A 17,733-nucleotide genomic window follows, 5' to 3' on the forward strand; every position below is an offset into this window, starting at 1 on the left:
ACTCTGACTCCTTTCTCCTTTGTTGTTCTGCCTAGCAATATTGTCAGTGATCTTGGCTTTCCACAGGGAGGATTAGAGCTGTTTTCAAATCTCCTCTCTTGTTCTTAGTGACTCAGTAAGATCAGGCATTGCTGATATGCAGGTGCACATAGTATTGTCCTTGTGTTCTCCCTGCTGGCTCAAGAATAGTAAGCTAGCAGAGGGATGAAATAAGCCAGAGAGCTGCTCTTTAGACACAGAGAGAACAGAGTTCTTGTCAATTTTAATTCCTTTCTGGCTCCGGAGAACAGAACTGGCAGTGGAAGCACAGAGACAACACAGTGTGCATGTGCATTCTGGGGCTGCACGTTCACACACATCTGCAGCGTTGGGGAGTGATTCACTTCCAGCCTACCAAGTGAGTATTTAGCTCTTCCAGTAGTGGCTTTGGAGTGCTGATAATGCAGCAGGAAGTGGAGTGTCATGCAGAGGTTATTACACAACAGCAGAGAGAAAGGCATTTTTTGCTGTCTGACCTTAATGATCTTCAACAGGGAACTGCGAAGTTTTGTTTTGAGGAATGTAATCCTTGCTTCTAAAACCCAGCACACTTATGTCTCTAGATATTTCCTTTATTTACGTGCAACTTCACAGAAAACCTTTTTTTTTCCTTATTTTAGAAGCCTTTTTGACTGTAATAGTATACAGTACAGACAAGAGCACAAAGCATCTTTATGAATGCTGTTGATATTTAGAGGTTTACACTAGATGTTACAGGGTAAAAGAATAAATTAAAAATACCTAAAACCTCATTAGGTAATATTTTATAGGTATATTGTTAATCACCTGAAAAATTTCTTAGCTAAAAAAGTTTTTGCCATTCTTTTTATTATCTTAGTCATGTCAGCACAAATTAATATGACTTTTGGTTGCTTGACATATTTACCTTTTGCTGGCATTTTTAAGTTACTTGGATACTACTATAAAATAAATGCTGTAAGTAGTCCAGGCACATCTAGCTGTATCTAAGCTGGCTTCTGATGTCTGTGGGTGGAGGCTTTTTCAGTTTTATGCTTGTTCAGTCTGGTGGTTTTGTTTGGTTTTTAGCAGGAATCTATCAGTTGTCAATGAGTAGCAGTTTGTGTTATCAGTGTATAACATGACCAGCTGCTTTGAAAAATGGCTGAAATAACCATCTCTTGCAGTGAAAAGGACATCGCTTATATTGCTCATATTTGTGCTCATTTTACAACAACAGTTGAGTTTAGCAGCTTTGCAAATTTTTGTGGAACATAAAAGTTAGGGGAAAAATTTAGTTCCACCTTTACTTCAAATAGAAAGATACAACCTGACTACAGCATTAAAAATAGAAAAAGTTTTTGACTGTGAAAGCCAAAACTGATTGGTTTGGGGTTTTTGTTTTTCTTTTTTTCAATGTCTATTATTACAGTGCCTGAGGTAGAAGGTTCTGTTAATTTTAAAGGATTCACATTTAGACCAATAGGATGAAGTCTTTGCATGTCTTCATTAATCTCTGTAGTAAATATAGGAATATTATGGAGGGGATTATATCACATTTTGAAATTTTAATGCCTCTGTTATAGAGACAGAATATTGCATAAATAATGTGATGAGATTCAGCTAGACAACAGAAGAAAGAAAAAAAAAAAGACATACACATGTATATTTCTTCTGTTACCTAGGTTACCCTCTTATTTTTGTTTTTTTCTTATTTTTTGGATTTTCTTATTTTTGGATTTTTTCTTAAAACCAATATTGAGCTTTCAATGGATACATTTCTGGTAAGAAACTCATCATTGGTTTCATGCCTTGTTTGAGCATGTTCAATAAACCAAATAGCAGATCTTTTTTTTTGACAATCTTAAAACTCTGTAGCAGAACTTAGTGGGTGAGAGTAATCTCTGGTAGCAAATTGTAGAAATGTTTATATTTTTGCTTCTCACTAACAGTTTAAGAAAAGAGAAACTGAAGTCTTCTTGACAGGCAGAATTATGTTACTTTAGGTGTTGTTCAAGTCACGGAAGAAGAAATTGAATTAATTTACAAATGTTTGGTGAGAAAATTTGCAGAAATTAAAAAGGAATATAGAAAACTATATTCTAATTTATTGCTTAGCCTTTTACATTTTCTCCTGGAGTTAAATTACTACATCATTTTGCTAGGAAAGAAACTGGACAGGGTTTTATGAGTACTGCTTGAACTATTGTATTGAGTTAAGTAACAAAACTGGAAATTTTTGCTAAGCAGAAATCAGAAAATAGTCAACCTGATTAAATTACTGGCTTTCTTTTTGATAGTCAGGCTTTGAGTCTATTAAATCAGAATTCTCAAAAAAAATTAAAACTTCTTGACTGAATAAATGAATAAGGAAAAGATATTATGGGGTTTTGTTTGCATACAGGCAACGTGACTATCATTATTAAATAATGTGATATTTTGTTAAATTATGACCATGTTTGTTTTGAGCCAGATAACTTGTTTTCTGTGAAAGAATGAATGATTGACCTCAGACTTTGGATTCATTTTATCATTTGAGTGGAAGCAGAAAAAAAATGACAAAGCATTAACTTATTATTTTTTAATATCTTCTTAATGACCAGTTTCTTGCAATTTTTCTCTTCTTCCTTCCAACCTACTGTGAATAAATTCAAGAAGGTATACGGCAGCCTTTAGTGGGTAAGTATGTGTAGGAAACTTAAGTTTAATCCACTGTGCCTTGGAGATGTGCCTCCAAATGTATTTGACATTATTTCAGTTATACTTTTGCTGCAGTCTTTAACCTGTTTAGTTCCTAAATGTTTGTTCTGCCTTGTAATTATGAAACAAAACTAAAATCATAGCTGCTACTTCTTTGCCCTAATTATTCCCAGTGCTTGTGTATATAACTGTAAATATGTTACCACGAATTCATGAGAAGAAAACTTATTAATGACTTTCGGTTCAGAAATATTTCAAGAGGAGGTATAAATACTTCCACCTAAATATTTACCTAATGACCCACAGAGCCTTTTTGGGGTTAAAAACATCATTCAGAATTAATGTATTAATAAGTTTACCCATGCTGTGAAGTAAGTAATGATGCTACTAAGCATTATTTTAAAGAAAAGATGGACATAGTAAGATAAAAAGACTTGCTGGAATTGTAAGAAAAGTCAAGCCAGTGCCTTGCAGGTGACAGCATTTATTGCTTTTTTACATGTTTACTTCTGACTTGCACTGGCCTCATGCCAGGAAGAATAATTGTCTTGTTTCCCACTCTGATATGGAAGCAGCAGAAGGGCTGTGTTAGGGATGGGCAGGAAGCTGGTGCTTTTTATGTAGAGAAAGGGAAGAAAGCTATGCTTGGAAATGTCTGCCAAAGCATTACTGCTGTGGTTATTTGAGAAATAATTTGAAAGTTGGGAGATGTGAAATAAGATGCCTCCTTATTTTTTGGCCACTCTCTTTTGCTTTAGTAACATAGCTAGTCATTCCAGAACTTGATATTTTTGAAGGTGCTTTTGGAAAATAAGAATAGCAAAAGATGAATTTACAGAAAGATTTCTGATTCTTGTAGTAGCATACTTTATCCCTTTTGACCTAAACAGGTTGTCAGTCTTACTTCTGCATTAAGGTAGTGCATGTTTGATGTTGATTTTGCACTGTATTGGAAAATGAAAAGACTTCTTAATTAGGGTTTTTTACTTAGCTGCAAACTTGCTTGTGGTACTTTCAGAAACTAAAATTCCATTCTGCTCTGAATCCAAACTCCACATTTTTATTGTAACTGACTAAATGTAAGAATTTTCTGTTTCTAGCTCGAGTGATAGATGTGTCAAATGGAAAGATAGATGTAGCAGAAAGCTGCTTAGAAGAAACGGGTGGCCTGGGAGTGGATATTGTTCTAGATGCTGGAGGTATGTAGCTGGTGAAAATCTGGTTTTCAGAGTACTACTAGTGTTTTTCTTTTATTTCCAAATAACATAGGTGGAGGCTGCATCACCTCAAATGGTGATGCAATTTTATGTATGTATCTATACTCAATAGACTTCTTCAAGTAAGATGTCTTTAAGATCTCCTCATATCACCCTCTAGTGGAAGCATCTAATACTGTTAGTCATCGAGATTTGTCTGAATTTTTTTCTCTATGTAACAGAGAAAAAAAATGTTCTTAGAGTAGAGCTGTCACATCACTGTTTATGCTGCCTTATTTTAACACAGAAATTACACCACTGTTAACATTACAGTTAACAACCTGTATCATAAAATTATAGTAATAATTTAAAACTCTGAAGTGACTATTTTTAGATTAAATAACTGAAGAACTCTTTAGAGTTCCACTAAAATGTATTAAAAGAAATATATATTGAATAGCCTAAATCTTCTACCTTCTCAGATATTTTCATGTTACTAACAGCACAATTTCACTGTAGTGCTGTTCCAGCCAGCCATCTTTCATTGTATGTATTCATGTGTATAGCTTATAACTTGTTTGTAACTGAACACATAGGAGTCTAAAGAATCTCACAATATGTGATTTTCAGTACAGGAAGAGATGAACATTTCATTCTGGACAGAATTTTCTTCTGAGCTCAAATGAATGTGTTCTTTTCTCCCGTGCCCCCCATACCCTCCAGTGAAATTATACAGTACTGAAGAGGAATCAACTTCAAAATCACAGTTGCTGCCTCATAAGCACGATATCATTACTCTTCTTGGTGTTGGGGGACACTGGATAACAACAGAAAAAAATCTTCAGGTAAAGATACTGTGGCAGTAAATTATTTTGTACACAATACATATATATGGATCCATCTGTGAGCTTCTCTCATGTCTGAATGGTTCCCCACTGTTAAATAATACCAGTTTTCACTCAAGAAAACTTTCACATCTGGAAAATGGGAAGGATACAGCATTATGGTAAATAATAATAGAAAATAATTTTATTTTCCTTTGGGACAATTTTGGGACTGTCTTTTCTAAGAGGACAGTAAGTTCTGATAGTAGCTTGGCTATACTGGCAAATATGAAAGGACCCATTTGGCAAGACAGAAAAGTATAATTTAAAGCAGTAAATATTACAAATTTGCTAATGTCTAAGAATGGGCAAGGGGTGTTTTTTGTTGTTTTGTTTGGAGTTTTTTTATACATCAATATTAAACTTTAACCTTTATTTTTTGTAGGAATATAACTAACATTTTTAATTCATTTTGTTTAAGCTGGATCCCCCAGATAGCCATTCCTTATTTCTTAAAGGAGCCACAGTCTCCTTTCTGAATGATGAGATATGGAACTTGTCCAATATACAGCAAGGGAAGTATCTTTATATCCTTTTAATGGTCATTTTTAATACTGAGTGCTTGGAAACATAACTGAGAAACCAATAGATTCTCTTCCCTCCCCTGGGTAATCACAGGTTTAGAGATCAGTCCAGCTAAGTGTACAATGTAACTAAAATATAAACTCAGGTGTTCTTAGCTAGTTTCTGGTTTCTTTTGGAATACACGGCTCTACATGCTTCACTGAAAGCAGTGCTGGAACAGACAGCACACATTGTGGAGAAAATGCGTTATTTTCATTCAAGATTGAACCAGTTAATTGAAGATTTGATGCTGTAAGTTTTTATGTCATGCGTATAACATTTTTGATTTTTTTTTTTTGTTCTTTTGTGCAGTAGATCTGCACCATCTGTAAATCGTAACACAATCAGTTTAACTGTAAAAGTTGAAATAGTTTGTCTTCATAACCTTTTCCTTATTTGCAATGTTACATATATTAAATACATTGAGCAAAGATGTGGGTCTGGGAAGGGGAATGCCTCCTTCATTTGCATTGCCTACGTTTGGTTTTAAAGCAGCTGAGCTTGGAGCTTTCTGCTAGCATGGCACTTTTCAGGGGACCCCTTCAAGTAATGGAAGGTTTGTCTGCTTATGGCTTTAAGGACCCTCCCTGTTCTGTTTTTTACTGCACTGCAGATTATGAGATCTGCTGAATCACTTTTGCAGTTTAGCAGAATGACAGAGGCAGGTGAGGATTAAGTCATTATATTTGTGAAACTACTAACTACACTGAAAGGAAGTCCTTCTCTCCTCCACTAAGCTATAAAGTAGATTAGGCAAGGTCAGGCACACTAAGGAAATACTTATGGGATGCAGGTTAGCATGAATGTTTACTTTGTAGTTACTTTGAATGTTTATTCTGTAGTTATCCACATCTAAAAAATAAGCCAGCTAAACAATAAGGTTTCTTCAGTCATCTCCTGGTGTATCTTTAATAACAAGATCACATTTTATCACATCAGGTTTTAAAAGTTGAAAGGAAAAATCTGCACTTTAAAAAAAAACTGAATAGCTTGTGAAATTCTTAAGTATATGGCCCAAATACCATCTGAAGAAATTGCAAAATTATTGCTTTTTAAAATGTCTTGAGCTTTGAATGTTAACCAGATTGTTCTTAAAATGAAATCAAGAGCATTAATTTTTGAGTTTCATATAAAGACTAAATAAAGCCTCATCTGTTGCACTGCCATGAATGTTAGTCATTAACTCAAAGATCCCTCACAGATGCACAGTGGTGATCCAAGACTTTACAGGCTCTGCTAGGTTCCCAACTTTATTTTGATCTTTACTTCAGATGTCTGTATGAATAGTAAGGATAGTTAACTGACACCAAAGTCTGTCATCTTCATTCAGCCCCCCAAAAATGCAATTATCATTCTGATTGATTAACGTTGTACTAGTGTACACTATATTTTTCAATCTTAACCCTTTAGCCTTTTTTTTTTTTTTTTTCCAAAATTCCATTTTCCATGTTTCATTTCTGCATACTATTTCAGGAAAGGAGGCTTCTGATATATAAAAAAGTGCATAAATACAGTCTAAAGATTGGAATTACAGTTAATTTTCATTTTGCCTTAGTCCTGCTCGTTTTGTATCAATACAGGGCTCTTGCCAGCAAATGTGATTATAGAAAGATTTATTTGTAGATACATTGTTACCTTGACAGTCATCATAGATACCCATCTTAGAAGATATAATGGAGAAATTATCAAGTAGCATTTTCAGGTGAGAGATGTGACTTTTATTTTATTTTATTTTTAATCAGCACTAGAACTAGAATACTCTTGCCAGCACTTTACTGCAAATATACTGGGATACTCGGGAGGAGATGATTCTCGTGTATTATACAGAGCTGCTTATGGGTCTATTTCTATTTGTAATATAGCAGACTAAGCACAAGGAAACTTGAAAAACCCCACAGTTATGTTGTATGTCAACAGAGGCAGCACATTCTTGGTGGAGGAAGAGCATGTATCTTGCTTCTCAGAAATGTGTCTGAGAAATGGTATTGGTTGTAAAAGACATTAGGTCTAATACACTTCTGAGAACAGTGACAACTTCACTAGAAAAAAGGACTCCCATAATGAAGTGGAAATGGAAAGTCCTTTCTCTTTATGCAGGATAACTATTGCTGTTGAGCAAAAGCCTCACCACCACCTTTTTTTTTCCTTCCTCTTTAAAAGGGATATCTTTTAATAACTTCTGTTTCCTGTTTGCTTTAGTGCTCATCCCTTCTTCTGTCAACCCAAGAATGCTATAAAGCTTTTATTTTGTTTAAGGAGTAAAGTTTACATAGCGAAAGTAAAGTCTATAGCAGTAGTCCTGCAATATTTCTGTTGATCTGAGGATGCTCTCCAGACATTTGTGACATATTGTTCCATTTTAGGCCCCAGCTGGATGAACCGATCCCATTGTATGAAGCCAAAGTTTCTATGGAAATAGTTCAGAAGAATCAAGCAAGAAAAAGACAAGTCATCCAATTCTGACACACAATTTCCTGATTTCTAAGCCTGTGGAAGATAAAGAAACGTAATGTATTTGAGAAGTAAATTAGTGTACACTTATAAAAAATTCTGTAATCAGATCTTAAAGATCCTTTGTTCCTTAGCACAAATGGTCTGTGAAGCTCCTGTGACTTCAGGGACTTTGTATGTAGTTGAGCAGAATGTTCCCATCAGCAACTTCTAAAGAGGCAGTCTTGAAACACTGATCTTGTCTGCCTTGCCCCACCTACAAATGTCAGTAACATCTCAAGGCAAACTCAGTTGCCATTTTTTATTAGTTCTCCCTTCTCCAGTAGTCACCCTTATAGTACCTTTTGCTTTTGACTGTATTTAGACTGAGCTTTCTCTGCAGTACACCTAAGCCTCTAATCCATACTTTAAATTGGTTTTTAACTGAAAGACAGGCAAACCCCTCAGAATTGTCAAGGATGCTAGAGGGAAAGAAGGATACAAGACTGACAGTTTCCCCTCACAGCTGATACTCTTCAGTTTAGCATCCAGGTAGTAAACCTAATAATCCAGAGTCCATAAGGTGATCATGTCATTCAGATGTTAGATGCACTATGTGTCTTGTTACTGTAATGTTATCTTCAATATTTTTCCAATAAGACCTTATGCTGTGCATTTTCACTTCCCCTCTTTTAACTGCAGTCCTGTGCCTAGTGCAGCTCAAATCTGTTTATCCAACATCCTCTGAAACTGTGAACCATCTGCAAATCAACAGGAAGGAAGGAACTGCTGGTTTGGTTTTTTTCTTCAAAACATATGCCTTCCTACTTGCTTTTATTTGAAAGCATTATGGTTTTTTTATCTATTCAAATATGCCATTCATTTTCACTGTGTGGATGGATCAAATAGCAGACACTAGTAGTTTAAACCACTGTGAAAAAATTGAAACATTTGAGCAAATATAGATTACCTAGAACCATGATTAATCTAACTTTTGTCATTCGTTAGACTTGTAATAGTTCTTGATGAATTATCCAAGGGAAGCATATAAAAGTATGAGTAAATCTTATTTTACTATTAATGTGGTGAAATGCAACCTTGAAAATAAGTAATGCTTTTATGCATGTGTGTACATACACATGTCTAAAGCATGTGAATCCTCTGTTAGTTTGACATTTATTCTGAAGCTTTGTACTTTTTTACTCATGTTGTTAATTTTCGCTTCAATGTTGGAAAATAAAGTAAATCAGAGGAAATGAGTTAAAAATACAAGGTTTAATAAAACAGGAATAAACACTGACAAAACTGCAGAGGAAAGATTTTATAGTACATATCTTACTCTGCTAGATTGTTTGTCAGTAGATAGGTTGTTTCTCACTACATACATAAAATGTCTTTTGAACCTCATGTTCAAAAGACTAAGGCTGGAAATTGCTGAAGTGGTCTTAGCCTTCCAGCTGGATCAGGTCTCTTTGTACTTCGAGTGCTAACCTACCTATTGGCATATTTAGTTGTCTGAGGTGTCTGAGCAACTTCCCAGTGCTCTTTAATAATGCTAGGTTTAGATTTACCTGTGCTCAGACTAGAGGGTTCATGAGGCTCCGTAAGGCATCGCCTCCTCTTTTGCACATCCCCTTGATGAAGAAAGCAGGAAGGAGTTTTGAGTTTGAAAGCAAGGCTCTCCAGCCCTGGGGTTAGTAAAGGCTGCCAGGTGCTCCTTCATGCCTGCGACAAGAAAGTAGCATGTGCTTCACTGCTGCTACCTGTACGCTGAGCTGACAGCCCCATGAAAGCTGCCTCTCATCTCCTGTAGTGCCAACAACCACCAGGGGCAGGAGCAGTGTCAGCTCCAAAGATGCTTCTGCTCTGGTGAGCTCAAGCCCCACGCAGCCATATGATGCGTGGATAATGCCTACATTGCTGTTAAGGACTGTCACGACTTCATAAACAGCTTTTTGTCCACATTATCCTTACTTGATGATCTTCAGAGCTTTATTTTGGAAAGGATCATTTGTCGAGCTTGGGGTACCCATTGTTTTGGTGGAGAGATGGGTTGAACATAGTCTGAGGCAAAATACTCCATTGTATCCCTAGCCAGTGTCACAAGTTGCCATCAGAACTAGTTTTCTCCTCCAAATGTCCACAATACGGGTGTAGTCTCACATTCCACACAACCGTGCTGTTCTAGTATCTTGACAGGAGCTTTTTGTCCTGGTGTAGCCGCGTGCTGGTTTTCTTGATATCTGACTGGAGAAACGCATTCAGGCTGGCTTCAGAACGGACTAAAAAAAACATTTAATTATTTTAGCAGGAACACTGCTGTTATTTGCTGCCCGAATCGCGGTGGAAGAGCACACAGCACCCCCAACCTCAAGGCGGACGAAGGAAATGGCGGCGCCGCGGTACCTCAGCACCGCCCAGAGGCGGAGCTCAGACTTTTTCGCGCCCAGCCGGGACAGAACCTCCCGCCGGGTGTCTTTGCTCCGCTCCGCGTTGCTCGGCCATGGACACCTCGGCCATACCCGGCTACTCTCCCGGCTTCAAGAAGCCGCCGGCCACGCTGCGGCTGAAGCGCAAGCGGCTGCGGAGGAGCGATCACGCAGTCGCCTCCGCTCCTCCCGCGGCCTGCGGCGCGGCCCCGCGGGCCCCGTCCGCCCTCGCCCGCCGCAACCCCTTCTCCAGCCTGGACAACGCGCCCCGGGCAGCCGGCACCACCCGGACACGGGAGCGGCAGGACCTGCGGCCACCGCCACCCTCCCGAGGGTCCCCCTCGGCAGCTCCTTTCTGGCAGGTAGGGCCGAGCGACGGCTCCTCTGTGGCGAGGTGGGGCCGGAGAGGTGGAGGGAGCAATGGGAAGGGGCCCCTGGGCGGAGAAGGGCGCTCTGCGCTGGCAGCCATCGGCTTCAGCCGGCCCGGACCCCCTTCCCCTTGAAATATCCGAGCGCCGGGGGGTACACAAATGGAAACCAAGCTATAGCACTTCACTGCGTGCAGCATTTATGAGAGTAGTATCAGTCTGGAAATTCCGCTGCAAGGGCTTTTTAAAATTGTTTTGGTTTTTAATATCAACACGGTCCCTATTTTCCCTTCAGCTTTTAGAGCCTGTTTGTGAAGATAAGCCTGTCAGGAGAGAAGAGCCCTCTGAAGGAATCGACATTCACACCCTGACTGATGTATGAAATTGCACGTATTGTTTCTGAAATGTTCTCAACTGTTCTCAGTTCACAAAAAACCCAACAAAAAACAGCTGAAACTGCTTAATACTTGGTTGTTCATCTCTGTATCACATGATGTACTAAAATGTCAGTTTTGAAGCAAATTTCTTAAATTTCCTTAGCGTTTAACTATTATGGTGACAGTCCTTTAAAAGCCAGCCTTCAGCCTGACATCATTACTATTATAATTCTGGTGGACAGTAGTGTTGTCTTCCAGTTTTATTACCATGATTACTTTAATTGTTCTGTTTCTTGTTTTTTTATTTTGTTGAGGTAAGGATGTTCTTCAAACTGATACATTTTATGCAGGCTTTTATTCAGCTACAGAAAGGGGACAAAAAACTTCACTAGACTCATAGGAAAAAGAGTATACCTGAAAATCAGTCCTTGAGACAGATTTTCAAGCAGATAATATTTAGTGTTTTTATAGGTTCAGAAACTTAAGCTCAAACTAACTTAGCAGTATAGAGAAATTCCCTCTCAAACAGAACAAGCTGTCCTAGAACTTCCTAGTGGGGATTTTTTTGCATCCTCTAGGGAGAGGCTAGAACTAGGAGAGGATGAAATGAAATGGTTTGGCATGGAAATTCATGTCATAAATTTCAAGCTAAATTTTCTTTATTCAAACATTTATCTTTTTATCTCTTTCTAGTTTATGACTTTTGGAAGGAGTCCTGTGAGTTAAAACATCCTGTATTTTTTAAGCAGTATAATGCCACAGTTCTGTTAGAATCTGTTACTGCCTAAAATAATCAGTTAAGCATAAACTGTGACTTTGATTGGTGTCTGAACAGTCAAATTCTCTGTAACTTAAAGTCCAGAAAAGGTGTCTGCAAAAGATTATCTTAGATTATATCTCTTAACCAAATGCAACTAGTACCTTTGGATCAAAGTGAGCTAAACATTTTTGCTGTTGCACTGAATTGGACAAAAACAGGCAGGAGAATGATGGGTTTAACTTTTTATAGGCTGCTAAACAAGATGTTGCAGGTAATAGCCATAGTCCAGTATTTGGTCTGCCTGCCAGGAAAGGTATAGTAAACTAACACAGAAGGAGACCTAACCATGCCAAAATATAAATAGGTAGCTATGTAGTTGTGGGGTGTTTTTTATTTTGTTATGGGGGTTTTTTGTGCTGGATTGTTTAAAATTTCTGTGAGTTAACTATTTTATTGTTTAAGTTATATTACTTATATAATATAACTTAATATATATATTAAGTTATATATATATTTATAATATATATATAACTTATATATATAAGTTATATAAGTAATATTTTAAGTTAACTTATTTATGATTCTGTTTCTGTTTTGTAAGGAACTTCATTTACCTGTTGCTGTACCCGAAGTTTCCTCTTCACCAAGACATGAATTTCCTGCAGACTGGAGTATTAAAACACGACTTCTGTTTATGTCCTCTCAACCTTTTTCCTGGGCAGAGCACTTAAAAGCACAGGAGGAAGCTCAAGGATTTGCTCAGCATTGTAGAGCTATAGAAACAAACTTGCCACAGACCATACAGGTAAAATACCTCAGAGGGTGGCTCGTAACTCCAGCTTTAGCCAGTGTACCTTTGTACCTTTCCTTAAACGTGCTGGCAGTGATTGTGTTTTGCTTTGGTCTGGCATTAAGAGTAAGGCTTATTTAGGCTCCTAACCTAATACCATCCATGGCTTGTACCCACAGTGGAAAACACTGATAAATAAGTGGTCATTTAAATGTAGCTTTGCTGTCCATCATTCTTTGGTACGGCTTATTTCACAAGCATGGGATTTTATTTTTTTTTTTTTTAGTACTTAGTGTAATAAATGCTGCCTTAAATAAAGTATTATGGTCCTCATAAAATACCTTTTGACATCTAGGAACCAAAACTGTCCACGGAACTGCGTTGTGCCTTCCAACAAAGCCTCGTTTACTGGCTTCACCCTTCACTGCCATGGCTGCAGCTGTTCCCTCGGATTGGAGCAGACAGGAAAATAGCTGGAAAGGCTTGTCCTTGGTCACAGGATGAAGCTCTGCAGCAAGTGCTGATGAGTGACTGGTAAGTGGAACCAAGCAACTGATGTATTTACTACAGTTAAGACAATAGGATTTTAATTAACGGAGAAGTTGTTTCCATTTTTACAAAAGAGCTTTTTGATTTTTTTTTTCCCAGCTATAGAATGCTCATTATTTTGAGGACTAGGCTAGGAGAAAAAGTTTAAGGCTAAAGCTTAGTCTTAAATTTCCCTCTCCAATCCTAGTTATTGATTTGGGTAGAATTCCATAAATCCTGTTAGCCTTTGATGCTTCATCTAAACCCACATGCTAGGAAAGCAAGTATGCTGGAAGACCATAGCACTCACAGACAGGCTGTGTTTCAGAGGAGTGCAGCTTCATACACGTCACACACATCTGAAAATCTGACTAATCACTCAGTGTGCTGTCAAACCTGTGCAGAGCACACAGACATCAGTACCACCCAGCTATATCCAGCTTGATGTTTCAATAGTAAAGAATTAACTTCAGGTAATTACAGAAGTTTTATTCTAATCTGCAGGTCTGTTAGCATTACTTCTCTGTACAATCTGCTCAAAGCCAAACTGTGTCCCTACTTCTACGTATGCACCTACCAGTTTACTGTCCTGTTCCGTGCAGCTGGTCTTGCAGGAAGTGATGTTATCACAGCTGAAATTTCTCCCACAACCAGAGGCTTAAGGGAAGCCATGAAAAATGAAGGTAAGATGGAACCAGCCCTGTTAGGATTTGAATAACTGGTGAAGTGTATTAACTGTGTTACAAAACCATTCATTGCTTGCTTTCCTTCTCTGTTCAAGGCATAGAGTTCTCTTTACCTTTGGTAGAAGAAAGTAGAACCAGAAAGCAGAATAACTCTGAAGTGAATTTGGAAGCAGAAGTTTCCAACAGCCTTGAAGTGGGCAACAGCATGGAACTTGGAGAGTATGTAATAAGTCTTTTACAATGACAGAAATCAAGGCTATTTACAGGCTCCCACACATTCCATTGGGAAAATCTTCGTAGGAAGTACTGCCCTCCTAACACTGATTCTATTTCCCAGGGAACCAGCTCCAAGTGATGATGATGATGATGAAAGTTTCTCATGGCTTGAGGAGATGGGAGTCCAAGACAAGGTTAAGAAACCAGATGTGCTTTCTATTAAACTGTATCCTTTATTTGCATGTGAAGATGTATGACACTGGTAAACCCCACAGATGTTAGCTTTATAAAAGCTTTTGAAAACTTGCTTCCAAAATTAACCCTCATGTTACTGCATATGAAGAGAGACTCTGCATCTCCTTTTATTTTCTTTATGACAAGTGTTTCTAAATGCTCCTTCTTCTTGAAGGAAGAGCCATTGTGAATTGTTACTGGAGACTGTGCAAGATCCACCTGTTAGGTCACAAATAGATTGTGCCACCTTACATATAGGTTAACTGGAAAGACTTCTTTCCTTTTTAAAAAAAGGGTGTATGTTCACTTGCCAGTAGTGTGCTGTAGCAGGAAGATAGCTGTAAAGCAGAACAGATGTTGGTGAGAACCTGCACATATTTCAGAGGGACCTATTATTTCTTTCTTCCTCTGGTTCCATTTGCACTTGCACTGCCAAGTGCAGCTTCCACTTGCTTTCACCCAGGAGGAATCCCATTTCAGTTTCCTGAAATGCCCCACAGCAATTCACCATAAGTAGGGACAGTCAGGGGACACACTTCAAAAGCAGACTCCTGATCTGAACTCTGTTAAATACTTGTGTATTTATGTTTTCTTTGAAGCAAAATTCATAGTAAATGTTCCTGACTGCATGGTACTGAGTTAACGTGACTTCCCACCTGTAAAACTCTGGACCTGGAAAATGAAAAACATTTTACAACTCCAGTAATGAAATCAGAAGTCTGGTAAATATGTTGTTTAATATTTGAACAACAAATCTGCATCAGTGTAAATCTTGGTGGGTCTCTTGGTTTTGTATGCTTAAATTACTTGATGGGTCAGAGGGGTTGGGTGTGTCTTTTGGACTTGCACTGCTCTGATTTTTCTTTCAGTGTATCAGTGCTTTCACTTCCTCGTGGTTTTCCTTTGACTCCAGTAAATAGTCGTAAGGAGAAGCATGAGGTGCAGGTGGATCACAAGCCTGAATCCCTTGTGTTAGTGAGAGGAACAAACACATTCACCTTGCTGAACTTCTTGATAAACTGCAAGAGCCTAGTGGCTGTTGCAGGTCCCCAAGCAGGGCTTCCACCAACTTTGTTGTCCCCCGTTGCTTTCCGAGGTGGAACAATGCAAATGCTCAAAGTAAGTATTAACACTGTCTCTGTTTTCTAAGAAAAAAAAATGTTTCTTTACTCAGGCCATTAGACACAGCCTTTGTATTGTTTCCTTCAGGTACAGCAGATTAGTTTGTGTTGCTATTGCCTGAAGCAGCATTCTGACTGCAGTACAGACCACCTCCTGCATCCTCTCTATCCACAGCAGCTCTGCTGCTAAACTGAAATCCTACTGTTTCCATTCCTCACATGCTGATACCTGAGAGGTTAAGCGGACTTCCAGGTACCAAGAGGGTTCTTCAGAGATTCTCCTGAGATCTTATGGGGTCTCAGCTATCACAGCTGTTGGCAAGAGGGGAGCCTCTGCTCCGTGGACCACTGTTAGTGTGCAGAGGTGGTAGATAATAAAGGATAGTTGATCAGTATAGGTCATGCAGCCCTCTCCCACTGGAACAGCTCAAGCCTGTTCTGCCTCTAACTTTCTTAATGCTGTATAGCATTCCTGTCTATCATAGTTGTTACAAAGACAGCAAAGCTATCACAATACTTGTGTATTAAAGAGCGAGCTGACCATATTGAGAACAATTTTGAACTTCTAATGGGACTGTGGTGCTGCAGCTTCAAAGTAAATTAAAATTAGGACTTGATTTTCTGTGTCAACAACTAATCCTATGTGCTTCTGTCTGCAGGCTCGGAGTATAAATGCCAAAGCCAGGGTTCACTTGGCATATGAGGATATATTCAGTTTGGAGATCGTGGGCCCTGTCCTGCCTCATTCTCTGCATTCACTGACCATGCTGCTCAGATCTGCACAGAAGGGAGCGTTCTCTGCTGTACTGTACACCCATGAGCCAACTGCTGTATTTAACACTAACCTCAATAATGCAAATCCTGCCTTAAATAAGGTAAGAAAACTAGCAAGAGACAATCCTTCCTGTTAGGAAATAGTATCTTTATTACAAACCTCAGGACACCGAGTGACAAAACTGTCCCTCAACAAATGGGTTTATGATCACCATGTGGCACTCATTTCCCTTGTCATATCCTCAGAAATTAAAAACCAAAAACTAGGTTTTCACAAGTTTCCAAGGGGTATAGAAGTGAATGTTAAAAACCACAGGTATTTTAAAGTACCTTTTCCATGTCTCACTTCTTGATGTGAATTTCTACAGGAAGCCATACACAAAGATCTTCCTACGTGTGGACTGCATCCTAAGACTTTGGATCAACTGAGCCAGTGTCCAACATTGGGAAAATCTTCCATCCGATTTCTGGAAATGAAGGATTATGCTTACACCTGGAAGTCCTAGGGTGTAATGCTAATTCCATTTAATGGAAATAATGCTCTCTAGCATAGTTGCTGTACTTCATTTGGGTCTACAGGGGCAGCACCTATGCAGTACCAAGAGGGATACAGTCTAGTTGAACACAACAGACACCTTGCCCATCATCCATATACAGCACTTCAGAGGACTTCTGAAGGAAATTACAGAAGAGGCCTTGGACATCTCCTTTTCTATTTTAGAAAGCTTTTTTTTAAAATAAAACTTGATTAAACATCTCTTTTATTGGTCTGAACTGCAATCTGGAAGGTGTGAATTCTTGTACATGCACATCCTATTCTGAAGGAGAGAATTTCTGCCACTGCTCCATGCAGTAACTTGTAACCCTTTTGAATAGTTGAAGTCCCTGGCAAAACCCCTTCAAAGACAGCTTACAGCACCTCACCAGGAGCTTGATAGCCCCACCTCATGTGTTGCACCTCTTGGTTTAGAGTCTGCACTGAACTCCACAGATAGATGGAGTCAGAGGGACAGAAGCAGAGTTTAGATTAAAAGTCTAAGATTCCTCAGAGTTGCTTGGCAGAGCTGTCTACTATTTCCATACTCACATTAAAATGAGCTAGATGGTGAGAAAGCCATTTGTACAAACTATAACCAGAGTCAGAACAAGCTGGAGCAGTAACTTAGTCACACCACCTGAAAGAAGGCCGAGAAAAGGAGGCAGCAGGGGCTGCTGCTCTGACTGATCATGGCAGGTTTCGTGCCATCTCCCCTCAAGTAGCCAAAGCTGTTACTTTGGAGCTGTCACATCTGACACAGCTGTCATGCGGTCAGATCCCTGCTGCAGCAGGAACACTGGATGGCAGGAGCAACATGTAGGATATTGCCATTTGGTGTGCTCCAGCCAACCCTCACTTTTGTGGTGTGTTGCACAGAAGGTAAAAGCAGTGCTCACAGCACGTGGTTGGCCGCCCTCACCTTCAGCACAGTCCTGCTCTGCCCACTGCTGCAGTCTGCCCGTGGGTGTGGAACAGGAATGTGGGACTGTAGCCAGGTCCTGAGGCATCAACTCATGAACTTAAAAATGAGGGCACTAAACGTACCTGCAGATGGAGACGTGCTGAAAGCTTCCTGCTTTCCAGTGAGTTTAAATGAGGACAGCAAGTCTTACCCCAAGAATAGTGTGTGTACAAATTGTGT

The 17,733-nt window shown here is 38.9% G+C and overlaps 2 protein-coding genes and 1 long non-coding RNA gene across 10 annotated transcripts in view; 2 read left to right on the forward strand and 1 right to left on the reverse strand.

Moving 5' to 3' along the window:
* Positions 1-10,130, forward strand: part of CRYZL1 (crystallin zeta like 1) — a 22,340-nt gene extending 12,210 nt beyond the window's left edge. For 2 of the 8 annotated variants that reach the window (XM_071753942.1, XM_071753951.1), the window contains exons 9-14: positions 2,656-2,676; positions 3,798-3,896; positions 4,617-4,738; positions 5,199-5,304; positions 6,998-7,043; positions 7,705-9,088. In XM_071753942.1, coding sequence (XP_071610043.1) covers positions 2,656-2,676; positions 3,798-3,896; positions 4,617-4,738; positions 5,199-5,304; positions 6,998-7,043; positions 7,705-7,804 — 494 coding nt within the window. In that variant the 3' untranslated portion in view covers positions 7,805-9,088. Of the gene's footprint in view, positions 1-2,652; positions 2,677-3,797; positions 3,897-4,616; positions 4,739-5,198; positions 5,305-6,992; positions 7,044-7,704; positions 9,089-10,079 lie in introns of those variants that run through there. The other 6 variants (XM_071753920.1, XM_071753926.1, XM_071753933.1 and 3 more) reach the window with 5 other exon arrangements.
* On the forward strand, positions 10,089-16,811 carry DONSON (DNA replication fork stabilization factor DONSON). The gene is made up of 10 exons (XM_071753908.1): positions 10,089-10,562; positions 10,864-10,944; positions 12,307-12,510; positions 12,851-13,029; positions 13,528-13,706; positions 13,805-13,928; positions 14,047-14,151; positions 15,080-15,278; positions 15,940-16,155; positions 16,423-16,811. Exons 1-10 carry the CDS (start codon positions 10,275-10,277, stop codon positions 16,558-16,560), a joined length of 1,713 nt encoding a protein of 570 aa, XP_071610009.1. The 5' UTR covers positions 10,089-10,274; the 3' UTR covers positions 16,561-16,811.
* Positions 12,742-13,911, reverse strand: LOC139800657 (uncharacterized). Its single transcript, XR_011727873.1, has 3 exons — positions 13,823-13,911; positions 13,601-13,680; positions 12,742-13,026 (listed from the first exon to the last, which is right to left on the reverse strand). It is a non-coding gene; the product is annotated as an uncharacterized lncRNA (long non-coding RNA).
* Positions 16,812-17,733: the final 922 nt, after the last annotated feature.

The sequence above is a fragment of the Heliangelus exortis genome, chromosome 1 (genome assembly GCF_036169615.1).
Source record: "Heliangelus exortis chromosome 1, bHelExo1.hap1, whole genome shotgun sequence".
Lineage (NCBI taxonomy): Eukaryota > Metazoa > Chordata > Aves > Apodiformes > Trochilidae > Heliangelus > Heliangelus exortis.

Coding starts and splice junctions, on each gene's coding strand:
- DONSON (XM_071753908.1), top strand. CDS start 10,275: ATGGACACCTCGGCCATACCCGGCTACTCTCCCGGCTTCAAGAAGCCG. Junction 13,030..13,527: donor CAAGTGCTGATGAGTGACTG/GTAAGTGGAACC, acceptor TCTAATCTGCAG/GTCTGTTAGCATTACTTCTC. Junction 13,707..13,804: donor GGAAGCCATGAAAAATGAAG/GTAAGATGGAAC, acceptor TCTCTGTTCAAG/GCATAGAGTTCTCTTTACCT.